Source organism: Astyanax mexicanus, chromosome 19 (genome assembly GCF_023375975.1).
Source record: "Astyanax mexicanus isolate ESR-SI-001 chromosome 19, AstMex3_surface, whole genome shotgun sequence".
Lineage (NCBI taxonomy): Eukaryota > Metazoa > Chordata > Actinopteri > Characiformes > Acestrorhamphidae > Astyanax > Astyanax mexicanus.
This window is the reverse complement of record NC_064426.1, coordinates 4931319-4955566: the sequence shown is the minus strand read 5'-3', so window position 1 is coordinate 4955566 and position 24248 is coordinate 4931319. Positions and strand designations below refer to the sequence as shown.

The following is a 24248-nucleotide window of genomic DNA, read 5'->3' as shown; positions in this document are numbered from 1 at the left end:
ACTATTTATTACTACACTATTTATAAGTACTGTTCATTTAAGTACACCTACGGTAAAGTGTTACCCTTTTAATAAATTAAAAATGTAAAGTTAAAAACATAAATTAAACTTACTAAAAATGTTTTATAATATTTTTAATTTAATGTAACCACAATATATTATTACAATAGAGCTCTTGAGAATACAAAATAAAAAAAAAATATATATATATATATTTTGAGTAAATCTTTTGGAATGTAATGGTCTGAATTTCTGCATTATGCTACTTGGCAAATAGACTTAAAAAATATTAATTCTACATACACTCAGTGTTGGCCTTTAATACATCTTTAAACATTTTCTTGACGCAAAATATTGCTTATTTTATTTGACGAAATAAAAAAAGAAATCACTCAATTATGGGATATTAACAATAAGCTGTAGTAAGAAAACTAAAGCTTTTATATTTATATTAAAAAAAGCTTTTTTCCTGGTTAACTTATCTGGATTTGGAAATGGAAAATGTTGTAAAAAGAAAAAGATCTGAGGAATAATATCAGTAATATAAGTATATATGAGGTCACTGTAACTGTCTCACTGTTGATTGGAGAAAAGAGGATGAATAATAATCTTATGGTTGGAATATATGTTCTGTTTTTTTCCCTGCATTAAAATAACATCACAGAGATATTTATAATACTGTGTGTGTGTGTGTGTGTGTGTGTGTGTGTGTGTGTGTGTGTGTGTGTGTGTGTGTGTGTGTGTGTGTTAGGAAAGTCTCCGGTGAGGTCAGCACCACTCCGTTATGTGTGGGCTGTAGTAAAGCTTTTACTACCTCCCCTGCTATTCTCAGTTATCCAGCAGACACACATCTGCCCACACGCCCAGTGAGAGCCCAGGTTACACACCGCCTGTCTGCGGCTGCTGACGAGTGTGTGAGATTAGCTGACCTCAGAGCTGATGCTGAAGTTACCCTATGCTGCATATTATAATGTAATAGAAACAATAATTATAATACTACTACTATTACTAATAATAATAGAGAAATAACTACAAAGATTTGTAGTATAGAGGAATAACAAAAAAAAACAGGCAGCATGCATCAGACACAGAAGTGCTGATGGTGTTTTTTAACAGTTGAGTTTGACATTGTGTTATATTTAGTGTTGTTAGCATTAGCAACCTTATTTCTCTTCATCATCTTCTTTTCTGAATTTAGAAACCACACATCAGACATCAGTTTGCACATACATATTGGACTCTATCTTAGAGTACATCATGCGCAAGGCGCGTCTTAATGCTCATTGGATTCAAAGATTCAAGAAGATTTTATTATTATTTCCATCCCATGTGGTGCATGAGGTGGAACAAAATTGTATTCTCACGATCCTGTTACATCCAAAAAGCATTTGTTTAATAGAAAATAAAAAGATAAAATAAAATAAAATAGAATAAAATAGAGTAAAGTAGATACATCATATATACAGATACAGATATATCAAGATAAATACACAAAAAATAAAGGGGAGAAGGAAAGTAGGAAAGTAGCAGCAACATCCAGAGTCCAGAGTGCAAATTTGCTTTAGCAGCATGGAATGAAAAGTGTGGATGAAGAGCAGTAACAAGATAAAATGTCAGTGTTGTTATAAATTTGAAAATTATCCTTGAAACCGCTGTCTTACACCTCGCCAACAGTTCGTTATCATGCCTTCTGTCTGCGTCATTTAAATAGCAATGATGCTTGCTTGTGAATAAAACTACACAGATGGGCGTGGTGGGCTGGAAGTGAGGTGTGTTCAGGTACATTTCTGGTGTATTGCTATCTTGGCAACAGAAAACACAGGTGCTGCAGTGAATGAGTCAAGCTCAAAGTGTCAGACGTTCATTGCTATCTTGGCAGTGAATTGTCAACACAGCGCACCTGACCCTTAAAGGGAATGGCAAGTGACACAATGACACGGCATACTACACAGCACATCATCATCATCATCATCATCATCAATGTAATCCTTTGAACCCTTTGAAAAAGTGCAACCACTCACCGTCACCAATGATGGCCAGGATGGCCAGGTCCACCTGCCGCTTCCAGGCGGAGCCTTTCTGCAGAGCGATCCCGTAACCCGTGGTGGCGAAGATGTAGCCGCTGCCGATGGTCACCAGCTTACAGCCCTCATCCCTCCCAGCCATGTAGTTCAGCACGGCTGCGTCGTAAATGAAGGCGTCCAGTTTGCTGAAGAAAACAGAAGAGGGAGAAGCTTTTACCACACTGTTTAACAGAACATACATAATTCACACAGCGGCCATTTTTTTTTTTTGGGTGGCCAGAATGGCAGAGAAATAAAGAAAGTTGGAAAGTCTTTTAATTTCTCTTTTGAATGGAGCCACATTTGTAAGGAGCATGCATTTGTAAAGAGTATATTGGTTCTGGTACCTCCAGGCCTGATTGGAATCTTTATGTGTGCTTTATGTAGTGGTTGTGAGCAGTGAACGCTGCACAGACCGCGCTCTTAGTGTGTAAATAGCATGGAGTAGCAGAGACAGCATTTGTTCATAGCAATATCTTTATTATCTGGCTAATATATATATATATATATATATATATATATATATATATATATATATATGCTGGGTGATGGCGGCGCAAATTGTGGCAGAAGTTGGGGCGTAAACTTGGTGCCATAACATATTATTATGCGTTATTATGCATTATAATGCGTTACTGATTCCGAATTAACCGTGTGCGTTACTGCTTTAATGTTTAGAGTTCTACTTTTTATACATGTTTATAGTCTTGTGTAGAATGGCTTATGGATGTAGTATAATGTGTTATGAATGTGTTTATAAGGTCTTACAACGTGACATTCATAGAATTCATTACTTTCATATCTATATTATAGTTATGGACGTGTGTTGACACAGAAGAACCACACAGCCACAATCCTGGCCCTGAATCACGCTGAGGAGCGAGGGGTCGTGGGGGTCCAGTCTCAGCCTGGACGAGTGTGAGGAGAAGTCTATAAAGCCTGCGTTTGATTGGCTTTGGGCTGAATGTGTTATAAAGCAGCCGGCGTGCAGAGCGGTGGATATATGGAGCTCCTCCAGCAGACGCTTCTGTTTATGGGCTTTTAGCTAAAGTTCTCATCCAGCCTGCTGTTTGTTTCTCCCTGCTGTTTTAGATCTGAGAGCAGGAGTACACAAGCCCATTCACTTAATGCCCTGTAATGTCTGCAAAACTGTGTGTGTGTGTGTGTGTGTGTGTGTGTGTGTGTGTGTGTGTGTTTGTGTGTATTTGTGGATACACGCAGATTTGTGCTTATGCAAGTGTTTTTGGTCGTCTTGCCTTCCTGATTATACTGTGTATGTGTGTGTGGGGGGTGGATGTTGTAATTCAGTACTCATACACTACATTTGTATGCCAAAAGTGATGGGACAGCAGTATGTAAACTACTCACAAAGTGTTTCCTCAATGGACGGCTTGGGAACACCCATACCTGTACAGGTTGTGAGGTGTTATCTTGTGAGTGAGGTAGAGCACCGTGTTCTCTATTATGTTTGTAAATTATCAAGTGAGTTCATGCAAGGTACTTTCCAGTGGGATATTTCATTTTTAAAGTTGTTCAGGTGTTTTTTAACATTTCTCGATCCACAGTGTCACATGTGTATCCACGTTCAATACAGGAGAGCCAACATAGATATCCTACAGATCAGTGCAGCGTTCTTCAGCTTCCAAACCTTCCAAACATCATGCGATACAAAATACTCCTATATATATGTTTTTGGACACCTTATTTATAAAAGCATTCAGCTACTTTAAGCTGCACCCTTTGGAGATTCAGTTGTGATTTTTTTTTTTACATACTGAATACTCACATACTGAATATTCAGGCAGAAATGTAAAAATAAATAAATAAATAACTTGTTTGGCTGAATAATTGAAAAGATCAAAAAATGACCAAATAATTTATACCAAACAATGACTAATTTATTTTGAGTCAAACTGTGCTTTGTTGGTTTGTCTGTTGGAATGGTACACATTTTCTGCGTTCAATATATATATATATATATATTTTTTTTTTTTATTGTAGCTTCAAATTTATGCAAAAAATGTCAAATTATTGTTTTTTTTTTAATTAATTATTTATTTTTCCTTTTTTCCCTTATTTATTAAATCACTCTCTTCCAACATTTAATCTACTTTTCTATCGTTACCTACTGTATTTCTGTTTGATTTTGTTGGGCTTTTTTCCCTTCCCTTTATCTTCCTCTTATTTTTTTTTCTTTTGTGAGTTTCATGTTTGCTTATGTCACTGTCCTTCCCCAGTGAATACAGAATAAAAACTCAATCTCAAGTAAAAAAGTGTCTCATGAAACTCATGAAAACCTGCGGAAAAGAAGGGTTTAATATTCATATTTAGGCCAAATGTAAAAATTTAGTTTTGTTACTTTAGGTGCATCCCAAAATCTAAATTTCACAGTAGTAATTCTCCAAAATCTAGTAGGACACATCTTCTCTGGACAGTAGAGGCAGTTACCCCAACAAAAGCAGCATAAACTCTTATTAATACCCTTGATTTCAGAAGAAACAATGCATAAATAAGTATCTAAATACTTTTGTCCATAGAGATTTAAGACATAATATATAAAAAATGTATTATTCTAGTGTATGTATTCAATGTATGTGTGAGTGTGTGGCGTCTGATTTAGCAGCTCTATCACGTTTCCTGGAGCAGAAGAGTGGGAGGTGCTTGACAGGCCGCCCTCAGAGCTCTGACCAGTCCAGCACCGGCAGCGCGGTGAGTCCAGAGGAATCACACTGATCCCGCTGTCACGAACCAATGATCCAACGCCTCCACCCTCGTGCCAAACACCAGTACTAACAGGCCTCGGGCCGAGCACACCGTGTCTCCCAGTCTGCCTAATGAGTGACATTTGGAGCTGCGGTTAGCGAGCCGTCCGTCTCCTCTGCTTCTGTCCGGGCCCAGTCTCTGTCTAAAGGCCTTCATTACACCAGCCCTGACATTTCCCGAATGTCAAATGTAACCACTACATCAGACCTACGTCCAATATTTCCCTCAATAATTATATTAGAATGGAGGAAGGGGGTGCGGCCTACCTCTCACTAGTGGGATTTTAAAAATGTGTATAAAAATACCTAAATAGAAAAAGCCAAACATTAAAAAAACACCCTAATAACAAACATTGCAAAGAGATTTTCACTCTAGGACGAGGTGGAAAAGTTAGAATATCGCTAAACACACATTGCATGAAAGAATGATGAAAAAAGGTAACTCCCTATACTATCTTATAGTACCATATATTACCCTATAATCTGTATACAACACTATACTCCCTACGCTACCATATACTAATATATACACCCTTTAGAACCCTTTAATCTCTGTACTACACTATACTACCCTATACAAACCCCTTACTCCCTATACTACCCTGTAGAACCATATACTCATTACGCTACCATATACTCCATATTATACTTTATACTACCTTTTACTACCCTATAATCCATATATTACCATGTACTTCCATCCCATATACTCCCTATACAAACAAACACCATATAGAACCATAAAAAACTCTGTACCACCCTGTCATATACACCCATGATACCCTATACTCTCTATACTCTCTGCCCTGAACAACCATACACTACCTTTTCCTAGGACATACACCATATAGAACCCTATATTCTCTGTACTACACTATACTACCATGCCATTTACACCCTGTGATACACTATACTCCCTATACTATTCTGAACAACCATATACTACTTATACATCCTTACACTATGACATACACCATATATAAACCATATATAAATCTACACTATACAACCCTATACTACTTTTCTGTTTACACCCTATACTTACGGTGGCCGAGAAAGCCCAACGCAGTGCAAATTGAAAAGCGCTGCAAAAGCACAAAACACATCCATCAAAATTACAACACAGGCGCAGCAAATAGAAAAACGCGCTGCAAATAGAAAAACGCGCTGCAAATACAACCACAACACAACGGAAGTGAGTCACAACACAACGGAATTTTCCCGGGGGACCTTAAAAGATACTGTACCAGCTAAGCTGCGTCTTCAGTAACGTCTCGGACTTCACTATGTGTACAAAGGACAATAAGTGGCAAACAAGGCGTTTTGTGAAGCAGAACTTTTAATAATATGCACACAACCGTGGTAATCACAGGTAATAAACATAACTTACTTTTCAGAAGCTTGTTTGCCACTTATTGTCCTTTGTATACAGCTGGTACAGCATCTTTTAAGGTCCCCCGGGAAAATTCCGTTGTGTTGTGACTCACTTCCGTTGTGTTGTGGTTCTATTTGCAGCGCGGTTTTCTATTTGCAGCGCGTTTTTCTAGTTGCAGCGCGTTTTTCTATTTGCTGCGCCTGTGTTGTAATTTTGATGGATGTGTTTTGTGCTTTTGCAGCGCTTTTCAATTTGCACTGCGCTGGGCTTTCTCGGCCACCGTATATACTCCCTTATACTCCTTATTCTTATACTACTATGCCATGTAGTTCCTATACAACAATATACTCCCTATTCTACACTGCCATATACACCTTATACTCTCGATAATACCCTGTACTAGCATATACTCCCTATACGACCCTGCCCTATACTACCTTGTACTAGCATATATATCTTATATGACCCTGTACTAGCCTATACAACCCTATACTCCCTATATAAGCCTGTCATATACACGATAACCTCCCCATATACTACCCTATACTGTCTATACCATCCTGCCATATATATCATATTCTACTCTATAATCCCCAAACTATACTGTTACCATATGCTCCCTATACTACCCTATAGTCCCTATATAAGCCTGCCATACACACTATAAACTCCCATATATACTACCCTGTACTCCATATACCCTCCTGCCATATACATCATATTCTACTCTATGTGCTCTTAATTACCATGTTACCATCTATTCCCTATACAACCCTATACTACCCCATACACCCTATACCCTGCCATGTACATAATATTCTACTCTATACTCTCTATACTACCCTATAGACTCCTGCCATATAAATCATACTCAACTAAATACTCCCTATACTACTCTATACTCTCTATGTACTCCTGCCATATACATTGTATTCTACTCTAGACTCCCTAAACTACTCTATGTTACCATATACTCCCTATGCTACCCTATGCTTCCTATACCCTCCTGCCCGTATATATTTTCTTCTTTTCTGTATTCCCTAAATTACCGTATGTTGCCTTGTACTCCGTATATTACCTTTTATTTCCTATATCCTCCTGCCATATACATCATATTGTACTCTTTACATCCTAAACTACCCTATGTTACCATATACTTCCTATACTTCTTTATACTCCATACACTACTCGATAGTAGGTATACTACCCTTTGAAAGTCCATAATTCTATATTCTTCTTTTCAGTCTTTGATAAGGTCCTCTGCTAATGTGGCGTTGTTGGTATTGTATTTCTTTGAGTCCATTTGTTTTAATAAATGGTGTAAGAGACGCCGGCTGGACTCGGGGCATTCGGCTGGCAGAATTCAATCACCATTGATTTTTATCACCTTCATTAAATGGAAAACGTTAAAACATCCCCGCATTGCCAGAAACAAATCCCCTTAAGCTCGTATTGGGATTTTTATGCATCCAAGGATTAGTACAAAATGGCAACAGCGACAACAATGCAACAAGAGCGATGATCCAATACGGGGCTGGTATATATAAACACGCCTGTGCTTATCCGTCTGCACTCCCTGTGAAATTACAGGGGAACGGGACACTATATTTAAACTGTTTGACTGTAATAAGAGAGGGATAAGGCTTTAATATCTCTTCAGGGATGAATGGAGCTCAGAAGTGATCACAATGATGGTGTTATTAATTAGAGGTGTTGTTTAGGTGTCTCATGAAGGAGTACTTGGCACCTGTATTGAATTTAAAGGATTAAATATATATATTTTGTCTCAAATTTAAGAAACAACAATAGTGTTCCCAATGACAAATTAACCCATGTTAAAAAAAAAAATTAACAAATCAAAAGTAGACAAGAAAATCATATTCTCAATGCTTGTGTTGAACACAGATGGAATATGGTTTGTATTCTGTTTATTGTTGATGTACAAGTTGGGTCTGTGATGAGTGTGTGTGCGCACCTGTATTGCGTAGATAGCAATGAATGTCGGAATACGTTTGCACGCCCCTTTTTAAAGATTTTTATTTGGATCACTTTACCATGTATCATTTTCATTCCACTTCACTATTACCATATTTTTTGCACTATAAGGCGTGCTTACAATCCTTTTGTCCCCAAAAACTAAGCCTAATAATCTAGTGTGCCTTATGTATTAATTTTACCAGTCAGGAAGTAAGTAAAGCCACACCGCTGAAGTCTATTTTCTGGTCTATTTTTATACATAAGGCTTTATAGGGCGCATTCAATTGGTGAATATTAATCTACACAAATTTCACTCCTGAAAACCATTTATTTGGGTGTGTAAAGTACTTCAGTTTATTTACAGTAAGCTTAGATTTCCAATATTTTAGTGCAGTTAGCAGCAGCGCTAGCCATGGTTAGCCAGAGTGATATTAGCTAGCATTCTGTCTCGAGTAGCTTGTTTTAACACAGCAAACACGCAGACTACAGCACAATATACTCATATCTGAAAGGCGATAGACCTAACTCTTAGTGCGGTTAGTGTCCCGACGGACAGTTTTGGTGGAAACAGGAGAGTTGAGGTGCACATTGAATTCTGCCGTGATTTGATCAGCCGTGGTTTTATGTTTTTTGGATACAATCCGGGTTAGCACCCGAACATCCCTTTCAGACAGCTTTCTCTTACAGCGTCCACAGTTAATCCTGTTGGATGTGGTTGGTCCTTCTTGGTGGTATCTCGCTGACATTACCCTGGATACCGTGGCTCTTGATGCATCACAAAGACTTGCTGTCTTGGTCACAGATGCACCAGCAAAACGTGCACCTACAATTTGTCCTCTTTTGAACTCTGGTATGTCTCCCATAATGTTATAGTGTGCATTGCAATATTTAGAGCACAACTGTGCTCTTATCCTGCTAATTGAACCTTTACACTCTTACTGCTCTTACTGGTGCAATGTGCAATTAATAATTAATGATGAAGATTGACCACCAGGCTGCTCCCATTTAGCCATGAAACCTTCTACATTAAAATGACAGGTTTTAGTTTCATTGTACAACCCCTGTATAAGGCGCACTGTCGATTTTGAGGAAAATTAAAGGATTTAAAGTTTGCCTTATAGTCCAAAAATACAGTATATAATGTTTGGCATTTTAATCCCTTCAGTTAAATTATGATAGCATAACGACAATAAAGAACCATATGGAACATCTTTTCTTTCCTCCCTTCAGCTCCTGATACTGAAACTCAGGCCTGAAGTTTGCTGCTAGGCCTTTTTGATGGCCCAGCTTTTCTCTCCTCTAATGAAGACGCTCTCCAAAGCTCTCCAAACATATTTCATCCCAACAGTACAGTACAGTCCGAGTCCTGAGCGTCTCTCAGCTCTTAAAGAGTGTACTTGAGCCTCGTTCACAGCTGAATAGAGTTCAGCACTCGAGCCCATAACAAAACACCATTAGAGGCTCAGTATAAACAGCCTGGCACAAACTCCCCGAGACTTTATCAATATCTGCCATCAGCCAGCCTCTGAAGAGCGGATCAGTCCGTTTAAGGAGTCAGATCGGGTTTCTGAGGAGTTCTCCCCAGCGCCTGTTCTACAGAAGTGTGTGTGTCTCAGTGTGTGTGTGTGTGTGTGTGTGTTTGTGTACACTTTATACCAGAGAGGGTTGATTGGTTTTGTTCCTCTAACTTCTGGCAGCCTCAGAACACTCAGAACACGATCAGATCGGCCAAGAAAACAAATAAACACGATTCATCACTTAATCCAGATACAGTCAATCAACCGAGACATGCATCGTATCTGATGTGTGCTGCTTCAGATTGAAACCAAAGATGCTAGGCTAATGATGCTAACAAGAACTGGAGTTAATTTGTAATCCTAGCTCTGTAAATACACATTGCAAAATCTTCTCCAATTCAAAATAAAATAATTTATCACTTTCTCCCATTTGTCTCCAAATTTAGCTAGGCTAATAATCCCACCCATTCAGCTGCTACTCAGCTGTATATATCCCCCCCCCCCCCCATCACAAGTGATGCCCCAACACAAGGACGGTGAAGACTAGCACACGCCTCCTCCGATACATGTGAAGTCAGACTTTTACAGAGTTAGCTCTTTCACAGTGTACTCAGTTCTGATACATCAGCTCACAGATGCAGCCTTGTTCTGATCGACATCACCCTAGTAGTGGTGAGAGGAAAGAGGGCGCCATCTACTGTACCCACCCAGAGAGAGCAAGGCCAATTGTGCTCTCTTAGGGCTCTGGGAGCTGATGGCAAGCTGCATGACTGGGATTCGAACCAACGATCTCCAACATGACATCTGCACCTAAAGTTGCTTTTATTTTTATCAAACCTTTATTATTTTGAGGATTGTATTTGTGTTTCTGTTATTTAAAGAAAATAAATTAGTTTGTAAACCTTAAATAATGTATCTCTGTTTAGTCTATAATTTATGTACTGTTGCTTTAAATGACATCACAAAGTTAACATAGTCTCTGAGCGCACCTGGCTCTTAAAGGTAATGGCAAGTGTCTCACTGATTGGTTTATTGTATTGTTAAATGTTAAATAAGAGAATTAGTACTTGCCTTTTTTGCGTATTTCGAGCTAAACAAGACATACTTTTCCCGTCGTTATGATAGCAAAGACACGCCCTTAATCAAGTTGCACGATGCACGGTTGTTGACTCGCCTATAGATTGCTAAGATAAGGCCCATAGTGCCCAAACAATGTACACCACTAGACATGAAATACACATACTCATTCTAATTTTCTTTAGACTCTCACAGATTGTTTTGTTCCAACTGTTCAACACGTGATCCAGTCTGTTCTTGAACACCACCTCCCTCCCTTTACACACACACACACACGTTTCAGTGTGTTCCAGTGTGACACCGATGAAAAATGCCCTCCCCATACATCTCTCCTTCCTCATTTCCACCCCTATTATGTACATCTCACTATTAAAAATAGCCCTGTTACTGCAAGTTAACACGGCCATTCATTCCCATTGCCTTTCTCCACAAGAGTGTTTAATGCACTGGCCAACGGAACGACCCGCTCAGCCCCGGTTCCTCTCGGCTGAACATATGTAGGGCTGTGTTAGAGCTTTAATCAGGCCTGCGAGTTTGATCCAAACCCCAATATAGCCTCAGAACACTCTAAGAACACGGTGTGACTTCTTATTCCTAATGATATCTATCAGCAGATACAGAAACTAAGCTGCAAAAACAGCCAAAATATACAGAGGTCTGAAAAAGTTTGGGCACCTCTTAGCATTTTTTAAATGATTTTCCTTTATAAATCATTGGTTTTGAGGATTTTGGTTAAATATATCAGTATCACTTTAAAATAAGACTACCTTTATAAAGGGTCTATAAATGGTTTACAATTAGTTTATTAAATTTGATTGGTTTATGTCAACTCCGCTCACTCCTCTCCAACTAAGCCCCAACTCCCCACACTTGTTACCATGTGCTCACATAGTGTTTTTTTTCCATCAACGTGGAACATCCCTTTCAGACAGCTTCTTCTTACAGCATCCACAGTTAATCCTGTTGGATGTGGTGGGTCCTTCTTGGTGGTATGCTGACATTACCCTGGATACCGTGGCTCTTGCTGCATCACAAAGACTTGCTGTCTCGGTCACAGATGCGCCAGCAAGACGTGCACCAACAATTTGTCCTCTTTTGAACTTTGGTATGTCACCCATAATGTTGTGTGCATTGCAATATTTTGAGCAGAACTGTGCTCTTACCCTGCTAATTGAACCTTCACACTCTTCACGCTCTTACTGGTGTAATGTGCAATTAATGAAGATTGGCCACCAGGCTGCTCCAATTTAGCCATGAAACCTTAAAATCCCACACTGAAATGATGACAGGTGTTTCAGTTTCATTGTCCAACCCTTGTAAATGTGATATAAAGAACATTTCAAGTTTTTTAAGAACTTTAAAAGTTCACACATCTCTGTTAGAAACATGCTTTTTTCTGGACCCAAAAGAGATTCTGCCATTATTTCACTCAAAGTACCATTTTAAACTCTTTTACATCCTGGTGATTGATAACATGACTTTGCCGAATTGAAACTTTTCTAGATAATAAAAGCTTCAAAGAAGATTAGAACAATAAAATAAAGTGGGCAGAAGAAGCAACGGGGGTAAATGAATGATCCAATCAGTTAAAGGTCAGAGATGTCAGAAACCCAACTGTGAAATGTGAGTCTGACCTGAGCTCGACAAGCCTCAGATAAATCACATCCCAGAGAGTCAGTTCCCGTCAGGTTTGGACAAATAGCTGGAGCTACAGTGTGTGTGGGAGCAGGAAAGGTCAGCTTACCCCGTCTTCAGGCTGACCAGTGCGTCGTTCACCCCGGTCTGGTGGTATTTGACCATGTACTGGTGCATGTCTGGGTAGTTCTTGCGGATGTTCCTCTCTGTGCTGCCGTTGGGGACTGTCCCAAATCGAAAAGGAGGAGAGTAGGAGTATGGGCTCTGGAACTGTAGAAAACAAAACAAAATTATACATTAATTTACAAAAAAAATAAAGTACATAAATGATTACGGGTGTTGTCTGATTAGACATTGGATCTTGCCATAAGAGTAAATGTTGCAACAGTGCTTCCAGTGCTTCACACTGCCCTATAAAAAAGCTCTCAGGGGCAAATTTCGGGTAGTGTACCTCTTGGTGAAAGATCATTTACTGGAAGACATGTCTCTACAATGCACTTTAAGATATTTTGCCCAGTTGATAGACTTGAGAATGGTAGTTTGGATGAAAATGTCAACTTCTGCAATCTACGAGTCGAGAGCAGGATCTACAGGCCCAGCTGTAACAACATGATTTTACTATGTATAGGTATATGTTTGAGCACAATGAACATTGTTATTTTATTCTATAAACTATAGACAACATTTCTCCCAAAATTCATTCAGAAAACAATTTTTGGTAGAATAACCCTGGTTTTTAATCACAGTTTTCATGCATCTTGGCATCATGTTCTCCTCCACCAGTCTTACACACTGCTTTTGGATAACTTTATACCTTTCAGCTTGGTTTGATGGCTTGAGATCATTCATCTTCCTCTTAATTATATTACAGAGGTTTTTAATTTGGTAAAATCAAAGAAACTCATCATTTTTAAGTGGTCTCTTATCTTTTTCCAGAGCTGTATGTCATCATTACATTCAACTTCTTAGTGCAACTAGTCTAAGATAGTTAAAAAGTTTATACCCCATTAATCACAATCATGTGCAATTCAGCTTCTTTCAGTTTTGGGCATCAATACAGTATATAATATCATATATTCACTGTCTTCTGTCAATATATGGTTAAACTGAGCTGTACTGTCTGTTCACAGGGCAGAGCTGACCCCAGGTCTCATCTGCTAAACCGACCAATCAAGACTCTTCACACGCAGCCACATCCTCTTTAACCTGTCTGTCTGTCTGTCTGTCTGATTCAGAGCAGCCGCTGTGGACGGACGTGCATCAGCATACATGAATAAAATACTCACATCACCGCAGCAACGGCACTTTCCATACTGTAATTAGGAGAGCTGGAGCTGCGATGCTCATTACTATCTTACACCCCGTCCACAGTCTATTCTCATGCATCAGGAATAAATAGGAATTAGTGATTAGGAATAAATCTACACTGATAGGCGTGGTGGTCTGGAAGTGAGGTGTGTTCATGTTAATTGCTATCTTGGCGGCAGGAAACACAGGTGCTGATCTCTTGGGTTTTCTAGTAGGCAGTAATTTATGCTTTACAATCAGCCAATCAACTCACACAAACATGTTTGTTACAGTATTCCTAACCCTTGTACTATATTTGAGTCTTTCAAAAAAGGGTTTGTGGTTAATATTTAATTCCTAACTTAATGAGGAAATGAGTCAACCATGTAAACATAGAATAAAAATAATATTTCCAATGTGCTGTACACATTATGTACACTCCTACACTGTTCGTTATTGGTTAAATACTACCCCAGGTTATTTTAGCTGTATAGAACAATGGAAATATTCCTATTTTACACACATTTTTGTTGGACTACACTGCTGTTACTGAATTCATTACTAATTTAGGGACTTATCTGGTAACACCATACTTATATCAGCTCGCGTTTTTTTCCCACGTAGCTTGTAGCTTTTACCACAGTAAATATCTCACTTTTAAATGGTGAAAGAGCTAGCACTTAGCACAGTTAGTGGCTAATGCTAATACTGCTAGAGCAGTGCTAGCCGGGGTTAGCAGCAAGCTGTAGTCCAATATACTCACCTCTAAACGGCAAAAGAGCTAGCGCTGCGGTTAGCAGCTAATGCTAATGCTAATGATACTCCAGTCTAGGGGCTGAAGACTCCTGAAAACTCCTGTATAACTCTGTACTTCAGTGGAGTGGCTTTACTGCTCCTTAATACCTGACTGGTAAAAATTATACATAATATTATATATATATATATAATATATATTTATATATTTTCTGGAGGTTTAGATCTTTGGAGTCAAATTAACCCTACAGATAAAGGGTGTCGGTAAATATGATGAAATAAATCATATATATAAATCATATATGGACCTCATTAAGCACTGTCCTCTTTCCCTTTCTATAATACTCTTCTCGTCTCTCTCTCTCTCTCTCTCTCTCTTTCTCTTTCTTCCACTCTTCCCTCTGTTTCTGTGGTTTGGTCTCCTCCCTTGTTTAACTGCATTGGCCTTGTCCTGTTCATTATGCAATGCATTGTGTGTTATATAAGCGCAGAGCCACACTGTGCTCTGGGCCTGTAACAGCTCCTCCTTCTCTCTCTCTTTTTCTCTCTCTTATTCTCTTATTCTCTCTCTCTCTCTCTCTCTCTCTCTCTCTCTCTGCAGAATAAACACACTACACTGCGCCACTGCTTCTCTCAGCACTCTTATATACTGTTGAAAAACCTAAAAAGTTTGTCTTTAGTGTTCACATTAAAATAGATTAATATTATATATTATCCAAATTTTAATTTTATTTTAAGAGACACTATAAGGAACTTCTAATTCAGCAGGTCTCGCCGCTGGGTGTTGGTGGGGTGTGGCGGTTAACTAAATTAAGTAAAGCTAAGCTAAGTAAACAAAACTGTAAAAATACATACTGTATTATGTTAATATACACAGATTCTCTCCTAAGAACTATTTATTTGGGTGAGTAAAACACTTCTGTTTATTTACAGTAAGCTTAGATTCCCAAATTTCTCCAGCACTAAAGCTGGAGCATTAGCATTAGCGGCTAACCACTAGCATTTAGCGGCTTATGTCTCCTGACAGTGCTACACTGAGGAACCCTGAGTGCTCCGGTAAGCCAGGGTGATAACAGCTTGCATTTTTTTTTCACGTAGCTTGTAGCTTTTACCACGGTAAACACGCAAACTACAGTCCAGTATACTCACTTCTAAATGGTGAAAGAGCTAGCACTTAGCATGGTTAGTGGCTAATGCTGCTCCAGCAGTGCTAGCTCTTTCGCCATTTAGAGGTGAGTATATTGGACTGTAGCCTGCTGCTAACCCCGGCTAGCACTGCTGGAGCGGCATTAGCATTAGCGGTTAGCAGCGGTTTAGTGCTGAAGACACTAAACTGAAACTCCTGTATAAAGCTGTACTTTAGCGGAGTGGCTCTACTGCTTCTTAATACCTGACTGGTAAAATTCATACATCATGTTATTCATTTAATTCATTATAAGGTATACTGACATTTTTTTCTAAAAAATGAAAATATTTTAAGGGTGCTTTATAAAGTTTATTAATGGTTAATTAATAGGTTAGATTGTAAATATGTTATAAACCATTAATAAGTAGTTACAACACATAAAAGGTATCCTATATTGTTTTTTTTCAGTCAGTCAGATTTAACATATCTAATAAAATAATATAGAAAGTCAGTTTAGTTATTTTAATATTATTTTATGCTATTATACACTGCGTTATATATATATATATATATATATATATATATATATATATATATATATATATGTGTGTGTGTGTGTGTGTGTGTGTTATTAACAGGTATGTTAAGGCTGACTTATAGAAAAGACAGAATAAGATCCAGAAAGCATCCAGAAAGATCTGAGGTTTTACAGTATAAATGAGTGTGTAAATCACTATTTGGCAAATGACAGGCCACTGTTGTCCTTTCTACGTATGTGTTGTAACTGCTTATAAAAGGTTTATAAAGTATTTACAACCTAATTGATAACATTACTAATCTGATTAATATAATCTGTTTATAAACTCTCTATTAAGGAGCCTTCTTTTAAAGTGCTGACAAAAGTAAGGAGACAGAAAAAGTATTTTTTGTGTATTTTCTTTAAGAGAATTATTATTATCTAGTAAATTTAATGCATAATGTTATCAGAGTGTCCTCCTCAGTCTCGAGCACTCCTCGGCCCTTTGACTCACTCCGGCTCTGCAGTCTCTCAGGGCAGCTGTGTCACAGGTTTGCGTAACGCGGCCGCTGAACGGACATGGGACATTTTGAGCTTGAGGTTTGGGGGTAAACGGCACGGGGGAAACACACACACACACTAACGCACACACTAACACAAACGTCACGTCTGAGTTGCGTAGAAGTGCACGGCTCTGGCCGGATGCCTCTGGGACATCTGCATCACTTCACACAGGAACAGTGCGTTCGGCGCTTGTGTTAACCACAGCGAGGCATGCTGGGATAATCCCAACGCAGCTGCCCACTACAAGTGTTTTTAGCCCATTATAGCAAACCAACATATGCGGCGGTTAATTGAACGCCTCTGAGGGGTTGGACTGCATGTATAATTCCTGTGATTTACGTCCACCCGAGACCGACGCGCTCGCTGGCGGACGTGTGCGAGCGTGAGTGCGGGCTCACGTGATGCATTCTAGTAGAGAGCAGTAAGGGGTTTTGTGGTGCATCACTGGAGGTATTATTCTTCTTTTGCTTCAGTGGACTCTGTAAAGCCTTATGAGTAATTATACAACCTTATAAGAGGGGTTATAAGTGCAGGTTCTGATGAAGAAAGCTTGTTTGATTTGAAACACTGGACTTTTCTGTTGGGTCCCAACCAAAATAGCAGGTGGGAAAAAGGCTGGGAACTACGGTCTGGACCAAAGAACCACAATTTGGTCTGATTAAAAGATATGGTCTCGATTTAGATAAACTGAATCATGTTTCAGTTTGTTTACTGTGTGAAAGCATTGGCTTTGGATGGTTTGGATCAATTATAGAAATGTGCATGTGCAATTGAAATGAGAACACAGCCATTGGAACACATAAACTTAAAATTCTTACGCCTAATGCCCCAGCAATGTTCTCTAGATTGATGAAGTTCCATAAAAAGACATCATGAGTGAGCGAGAGACAGCGCGAAAGAGAACAAGACAGAGCAAGAGACAGAGTGAGTAGGCGTGAAAGAACAAGAGAAGGAAAGATAGCATGAGAGAGCGAGAGACAGCGCTAGAGGGGGCAAGAAGAGTAAGAGACAGAGTGAGAAAGCGGGAAAGAGCGAGAGAGAAAGAGACAGCTTGAGAGAGCGTGAGACAGTGCTAGAGAGGGGAGACAGAGCGAGAGACAGAGAAAGAGATGTCATGAGTGAGCGAGAGACAGTGTTAGAGAGGAGAGACAGTGCGAGAGACAGAGTGAGTAAGCGCGAAAGAGCGAGAAAGGGAGAGACAGCACAGGAGAGTGAAAGACAGCGCTACGGAGGGTAAGACAGAGCGAGAGACAGAGTGAGTAATCGAGAACGAGCGAGAGAGGAAGAGAGCATGTGGAGAAGGGAAATGTCCTATGTCCTCAGGATTGATGAAGTCCCATCAAAGGACAGCGTGAGTTGAGTGAGAGATAGAGAGGCAGCACAAGAGAGCTAGAGACATCGCTAGAGAGAAGGTAAGACAGAGAAAGAGATTGAGGGCTAGACAGGGCGAGAGAAGGAAAGAGAGGGAGAGACACAGCGAGAGAGTGTAAGAGACTGCATGAGAGAGGGAGAGACAGAGCGAGAGAGAGAGCAAAACAGAGCAAGTGAGCAAGAGACAGCACAAGAGAGGGAGAGACGGCGAGAGACAGCACAAGAGAGGGAGAGACAGAGTAAGTAAGCGAGTGAAAGACAGCGTGAAAGAGACAGTGAGCATCAAGAGTTTGTATGCATCAGGGCATCTCGTTATGTGCGCTTTCTGCATTTGTCGCATTTATACGTGTTCATGTAAAGTATCGAAAACAGGCACCAATTTTTTTTGACCTTTCAGTATTTAGTAGTACCGAGACATTTTGTTTGGTGCGTTTTTAGAATCGAATTTCGATACCTAGATCTATATATCACTAGCTTTTATTATTACAGTAAAGAGGAAAAGGTGTTTTTTCCTCCATAATTATTTAAAGCTGACCTTCAGCAAAGCTCCTGACCCCCCATTGCTCCTTGGGTACTATGGTGCTCTGACTCCTAGTTATCAGTATGGGAGATCACTGCAGTAAGTTAAAGGAGTTAAATGAAGAGGTTGAAACTCTTAAAAAAAATAAAACCTGAATATATATTTCTCTCTGCAGAATCACATACAGATGGCCCCGCACTAAACCAGCGACTGGAGTACCTCTTCTCAGCTTCTCAGAGTTCTAATTATCCTGGAGTAGCCGAGGTCTCGTAAAGCAGCCTGATGAAGCCGAGCCCGTCACACTACTGAAATACGACGAGATTCACCCCCTGCCCTCAAACCAACTCTTAACGACATGTGAAGTCTTTGTTTCCACCCAAACGAACGCTGACCTGGATCGAATTCAAATGCGAGCCGGTCCCCACCTCATAACCGCACAGCTGCGGAATAATCACTCCGCTAAGCTCTATGGACTCCAATAAACATTTAAGAGCCTACTCTGCAGCAGATTACCAAACACTGAGAGGACTTTGAAGCACGGCCGGCGAGATCAATCCCAGCATCCTGGCATTTTGTCCACCGTTTGATCTTCTCCTGCATGGATCGATATGCTGTTTGTTTACTAAAACAAAGAACAAATACGGGTTTAACCCGGCTGGGATCATTATTGTACGACTTGAGTACAAAAATATGAGTATTATGATTGAGATTGGCTTTTGGGCAGAAGCCTGTGAATAATGGGGTATCAGTATTACATAGTAAGTAAATTTTATGCTACCTTACCTAGTGTTATTAAAAAAAAATCGAAATCTCAGATTTTGCTAAAAATGGAACCACTTTTTCTGTACTTATTATACTTAAAAAGTATGATCAAAGTTTACTTTCAAACATTTATGTATTATGTTTATTGCTGACTTAAAAGTCAGGTTTATGGTCCTATTGGAATGGACTCTGATGATTGACTGTTGTCAGGGTTTAAATCAGTCAGTGGCATCTGTGTTTTCTGCCATCAAAATAGCAACATGTTAGAAACGTACCTGAACACACCTCACTTCCAGACCACCACACCCATCAGTGTAGGTTTATTTCTAAACTCGGAAGCAATTTTGATGGAAAATAGACTGTTGACGGGGTGTAAGATAGCAAAGAGCATCGCACGCACCCTGCGCACTGTGTATGAGAGGGTCCACAGTGTTTAAAAAGCATTGGAATCATGTTTTGTTGGGTCATGAATGACGCTTCTCTATCTAGCAGTCTGATGGATTTGAGTCTGGGTTTGATAAACACCAGGAGAACATTACCTGCCTGACTGCACTGTGACAACTGTAAAGTTTGGTAGAGAAGGGATAATGCTATGCTATGGGGTTTTCAGGGTCTAGCTTTGGCTTCTGAGTTCCAATTGAGGGAAATCTTAATGATTCAACATGTGTTTGACAGTGTTGGTGTTACCAAGATCTTCTTGGCTCTGGTGTTAAATGCTTAAATGGTTCCTTAATAACCTTCACTAAATAAAAAAAGAAATTTCCCCAGTCGCCCATCATCCAAGACATGATCCAATTTGCAGTGTCCAAATTGACTTGTGTAGATAAATTCTAGTGTTGCTCAAAACAATAGTAGTCAATAATAGTCAGTTTTGCCCAAATTCTGAATTGTGAATACATTTCCACAAACTTCCTGTGCCGAAACAAACCCAACTCCTCCACACAATCTGTCTCACCTTTACATGCATGCAGGTCATGCAGCCATATGTGGGAAGGGAAGTGGGAATTTGGCACCTGTTGTCTAAAATGCCTGTTCGATGGGGATCAGCCACAGTGTGTTTTGTGTTTTGTTCAGTTTTATAGTTCATCCTAAGTTGTACTTCACACTAATCCACACTATCAGGTCTGCAGGGCCTAAATGAAGACCTGGATACCTTTAAATTGGGTTCAAAATATAGTTGGAAATGTATTTTAAATATAGAAAAAGCATCCAGGTGTTGGCTGTTTCCTTTGTTCCAGTGACATCCCACCTCTCCCACAACTTGCGGGATTCTCCTGCAGCATATTAAAACTGTGATACTGTTGGCAGCTATTCAGCAAGACATTAGACACTAAGAAAAGTAAGAACAGATTTGTACTTAAAAGAGTACAAAGCTTGTTGCTGGGGCTGTACCTTATATTGAGGTACAAAAAAGATTATAAAGATTATAAACATTATCATCAACTGAATATGGCTCAAAAACTTGATGATCCAAAATTGTCTGGCTTTCACATAAAAATGTTCAATTAAAATATATATTGTTTATTAGTGCAATGATACTGAATACTGAATGTACCCTTTGGCTGCAGGTTAAATGGTACAAATTTGTACTCATAGCTGTTAAGAATGACTTTGTACTTCAGAGGGAACACATCTGACCCTGTAAAGACCAGTATTGTACCTTTGAGGGGACAATTATGAAGAGTGTACATTTGAGTACAAAAAAGTACTCATATCGTACCTCTGTTTTTTAGAGTGTAGACACAAGTCAGTAGACATCTTGAGCATCCGGATTGGTCTGTATTTGTGCTCAGCTGACATATCTGTGTTTTCTGTAGGTGGGATTGAGAGTGTTCTCTATAGCAGGGTTCTTGCATGATTTTAAAAATCATATTTAATGCTTTTAAGAATTTTTTAAGACCTCAAGAAAACTAAAAATGTACAAAAATGGAGATACTTGTTTTTTTTTTTTATTGGACAGCAACTATATGCTAGCTGCTAGCTGCAGTGTTACATTGATGCCATTTATCAAGAGTAATCTATACACTCTAAAAAAACTCTAAAAAGGTACGATATGAGTACTTTTTTGTACTCAAAGGTACACTCTTCATAATAAAAGCGACAAGCTTTGTTCCCTTTTTAAGTACAAATCTGTTCTTATTTTTCTTAGTGTTTAAGCTATTTTAGAATTACACACACACATAACATAACAGGACAAGTTATAAAATGTCTTTTTACCAGTAAAGTACTGGGTCCTGGAGTTGCATGAACCTTCAGGTATAATCCTAATACTCAAGACCAGACGTAAAGAGGTTCTAAGCCGTACCTTGTTGTCACTCAGCCCGGTCACTTGGTCCACAAACTCCTCCTGGATCATGAAAGCAGCCAGGTTGGCAGTGTAGCTGGCCAGGAAGATGACGGCGAAGAAGGCCCAGACGGACACGATGAACTTGCTGGTGGTGCCTTTGGGATTCTGCACGGGCACAGAGTTGTTGAAAACCAGGCCCCAAAGCAGCCACACTGCCTTCCCCATGGTGAAGGAGGGTCCGTGGGGGTCTGCAAAGGACACAGCATCATTCAACACGTGCCGGCGGCTCCAGGCCTCTTCAGCAGCTCCATTTATCTGAAAGGTCACGCTCTAAAATAACGTTTTCCTGGCTTACATACAGATTTTATCACAGTTATGCATGTTTCTGCACATTTCTACTGTTCCAGTGATCCAGAGGCGGCTGCGATGTAATAAAGCGCCGTGACTCAAGTGTAGCAACCAGCCATTTGTAGTGATCTGTGGTGAAAAGACCGGGTAAGTACTGATCACGACTACGGAGTGTTTCTTTGAGTGGGCACAAACGCAGACATGCCATCAATATAATCTGTCCTTGGGGATAATTGTTGCTTAGTCATGGGGCCTTTTTAAAAACTGAAAGGAGTTTTTAATTGACTCACGCAGCGGCGGAGAACAATGCTGGGCCATGTGGAACAAAAACACTTTTGAACGCCGCTATATAAATTTAAATTTGTATTCAGCACGGACTAAATGAAAAACCAGCGTTTATTGAGCTGAGCTGAAAGCACACGCAGTTTTACACTAGACTGAGCAGTGCTGGGGTTCTGGTTCCTGCTTGTGTTTTGTGTGAGTGTGATTTGTGTATTGTGGGCCACACTAAAGAAGAAGGAGGAGGAGGAGGGGGAGGAGAATTTCTAAATAGCTGAACTTGAATCTGAATTAGTTTAAAATGTAACTTTATTTAACCCTTTCAAAAAACAATCCATACAACAAACTGATTGATCGCGATATCTAATATAGCATATAATTTCCTGCTGCTTGCATGAATAGATCAGGTCTTTATATGGTGGAGTAAATAGATTTAGTAGTGTTTTATGGTGCCTTAACGTCTATGCTACCTTCTGGCTCCTCCCTATTATTGGATTATCAAAATGACACTGTTGGAAGTCCTTTTTGCAGCCTGCCTCAGACCAGCTGCCAATCATCCAGCGTGAAATAACGCTAATACTCTCCTCTCCTGCTCTGTGGAGTCGTCTTCAGGTGAACGCTGCACATTTTTGAGCATTTCTGCTTGTTTTGCTGGGTGGTGTTTGTTTTAGCTAGCCGGCTGGACTTTGTTTAGGTTAGCGTAGCTTGCTTTAGCTCAGCATTAACTTAGCTTAGCTTAGCCTGGCTGGTTAGCGTTCTGGCTGTCAGACGGAATTAGCCGAGCGATTTTCTTTCCCTTTTTTCCACAAAAGATGAGTCAGCGCTGCGGGCGAACGTGCCACGGCTGAGTGCTAGCCTGTGCTAAGCTAACGCTGCTGCGGGTGTCCTGTGTGTGTACGCCATTACTCGGCAATGCGCTGGCGGAGCGATACAGGTTTAGTGTGAGAAGGCCGTGATGTTATCACATATATCAGCACGGCTAGAACACTTCTCAACCAATCAGATTGTGAGGTCGGAACTAATTGTTTTATAAAATATTATAATCCTCAAGCTTTGAGTGACGGACTATTTTTAGAAACCTATGCATGGTGGAGAGGTACCGGGCTCTATTTCAGGGCCTCTAAAACGGACGTTAAATGTAAAGTGTGAATCACTGTTAATGACAATGAAAAACAAAAGAGCTCATTAGCCAGTGGATCCACATGAGTGTAATTAAAAAAAAAAAAAATCATACTGGGAGTCCAGTAGTGAGTTTAGTAGTGAGTGTGCAGGTTTTGTTGCCTGATTGAAGTGTCATTGTTCTTCTTTACCTTTGCCTTGGGCCAAGTTCCTGTTGAATCCTAGAGGACTGATATACTCAAACATGAAGACGGCCATAGCGGTGACCAACAGCAGCATCACGAACATCATCACCCACACCGACGCACTGAACGGCTCTGCAAACCACAGAGAAAACACAGAATGAGAGAGATATCATATATATATATATATATATATATATATATATATATATATATATATATATATATATATATAGATAGATAGATAGATAGATAGATAGATAGATGCGGAGGTTGGGAGTGATAGAAAAAGAGAAAGGGAGACAGAGAGCGAGAGAATGTAAGGAAAAGAAAGATAGATGTGGAGGCCGAGAGGGGAAGATAGTGATAGAGAGAGCGAGACAGATGAAAAGCGAGAGAATGAAAGGAGAATAAAAGAGACAGCAGATATATCGATAGATAGATAGATAGATAGATAGATAGATAGATAGATAGATAGATAGATAGATAGATAGATAGATAGATAGATAGATAGATAGAGAGAGAAAGAGAGAGGCAAGATGTTAGTGAGTCTCATCCATCCAGTCTGCTTGCTACAGCAGTATGTGATTATGGACAGGCCGGGAGATTAAATGGCTTTTTACTTGGACGATGTAAATGGAAAACTGGCCAATGTCCATCCTGGGGGTCTTCCCAGCTAACCCCCTCTAATTACCCGCATTATGCTAATTAACGGATGGCTCACGGA

The 24248-nt window shown here is 39.7% G+C and overlaps 1 protein-coding gene and 1 long non-coding RNA gene across 3 annotated transcripts in view; one reads left to right on the top strand and one right to left on the bottom strand.

The window, feature by feature from the left end:
* Nucleotides 1–24248, bottom strand: part of grin2aa (glutamate receptor, ionotropic, N-methyl D-aspartate 2A, a) — a 255009-nt gene that overhangs the window by 11328 nt on the left and 219433 nt on the right. The window contains exons 8-11 of the mRNA XM_022675956.2: nucleotides 23531–23656; nucleotides 21612–21841; nucleotides 12516–12676; nucleotides 2022–2209 (exon numbers count right to left, since the gene is read on the bottom strand). Of these exons, the coding sequence (XP_022531677.1) occupies nucleotides 2022–2209; nucleotides 12516–12676; nucleotides 21612–21841; nucleotides 23531–23656 (705 nt within the window). The remainder of the gene's footprint in view (nucleotides 1–2021; nucleotides 2210–12515; nucleotides 12677–21611; nucleotides 21842–23530; nucleotides 23657–24248) is intronic.
* Nucleotides 1–24248, top strand: part of LOC125784385 (uncharacterized) — a 247625-nt gene that overhangs the window by 27857 nt on the left and 195520 nt on the right. The gene's annotated exons all lie outside the window — the stretch shown is intronic.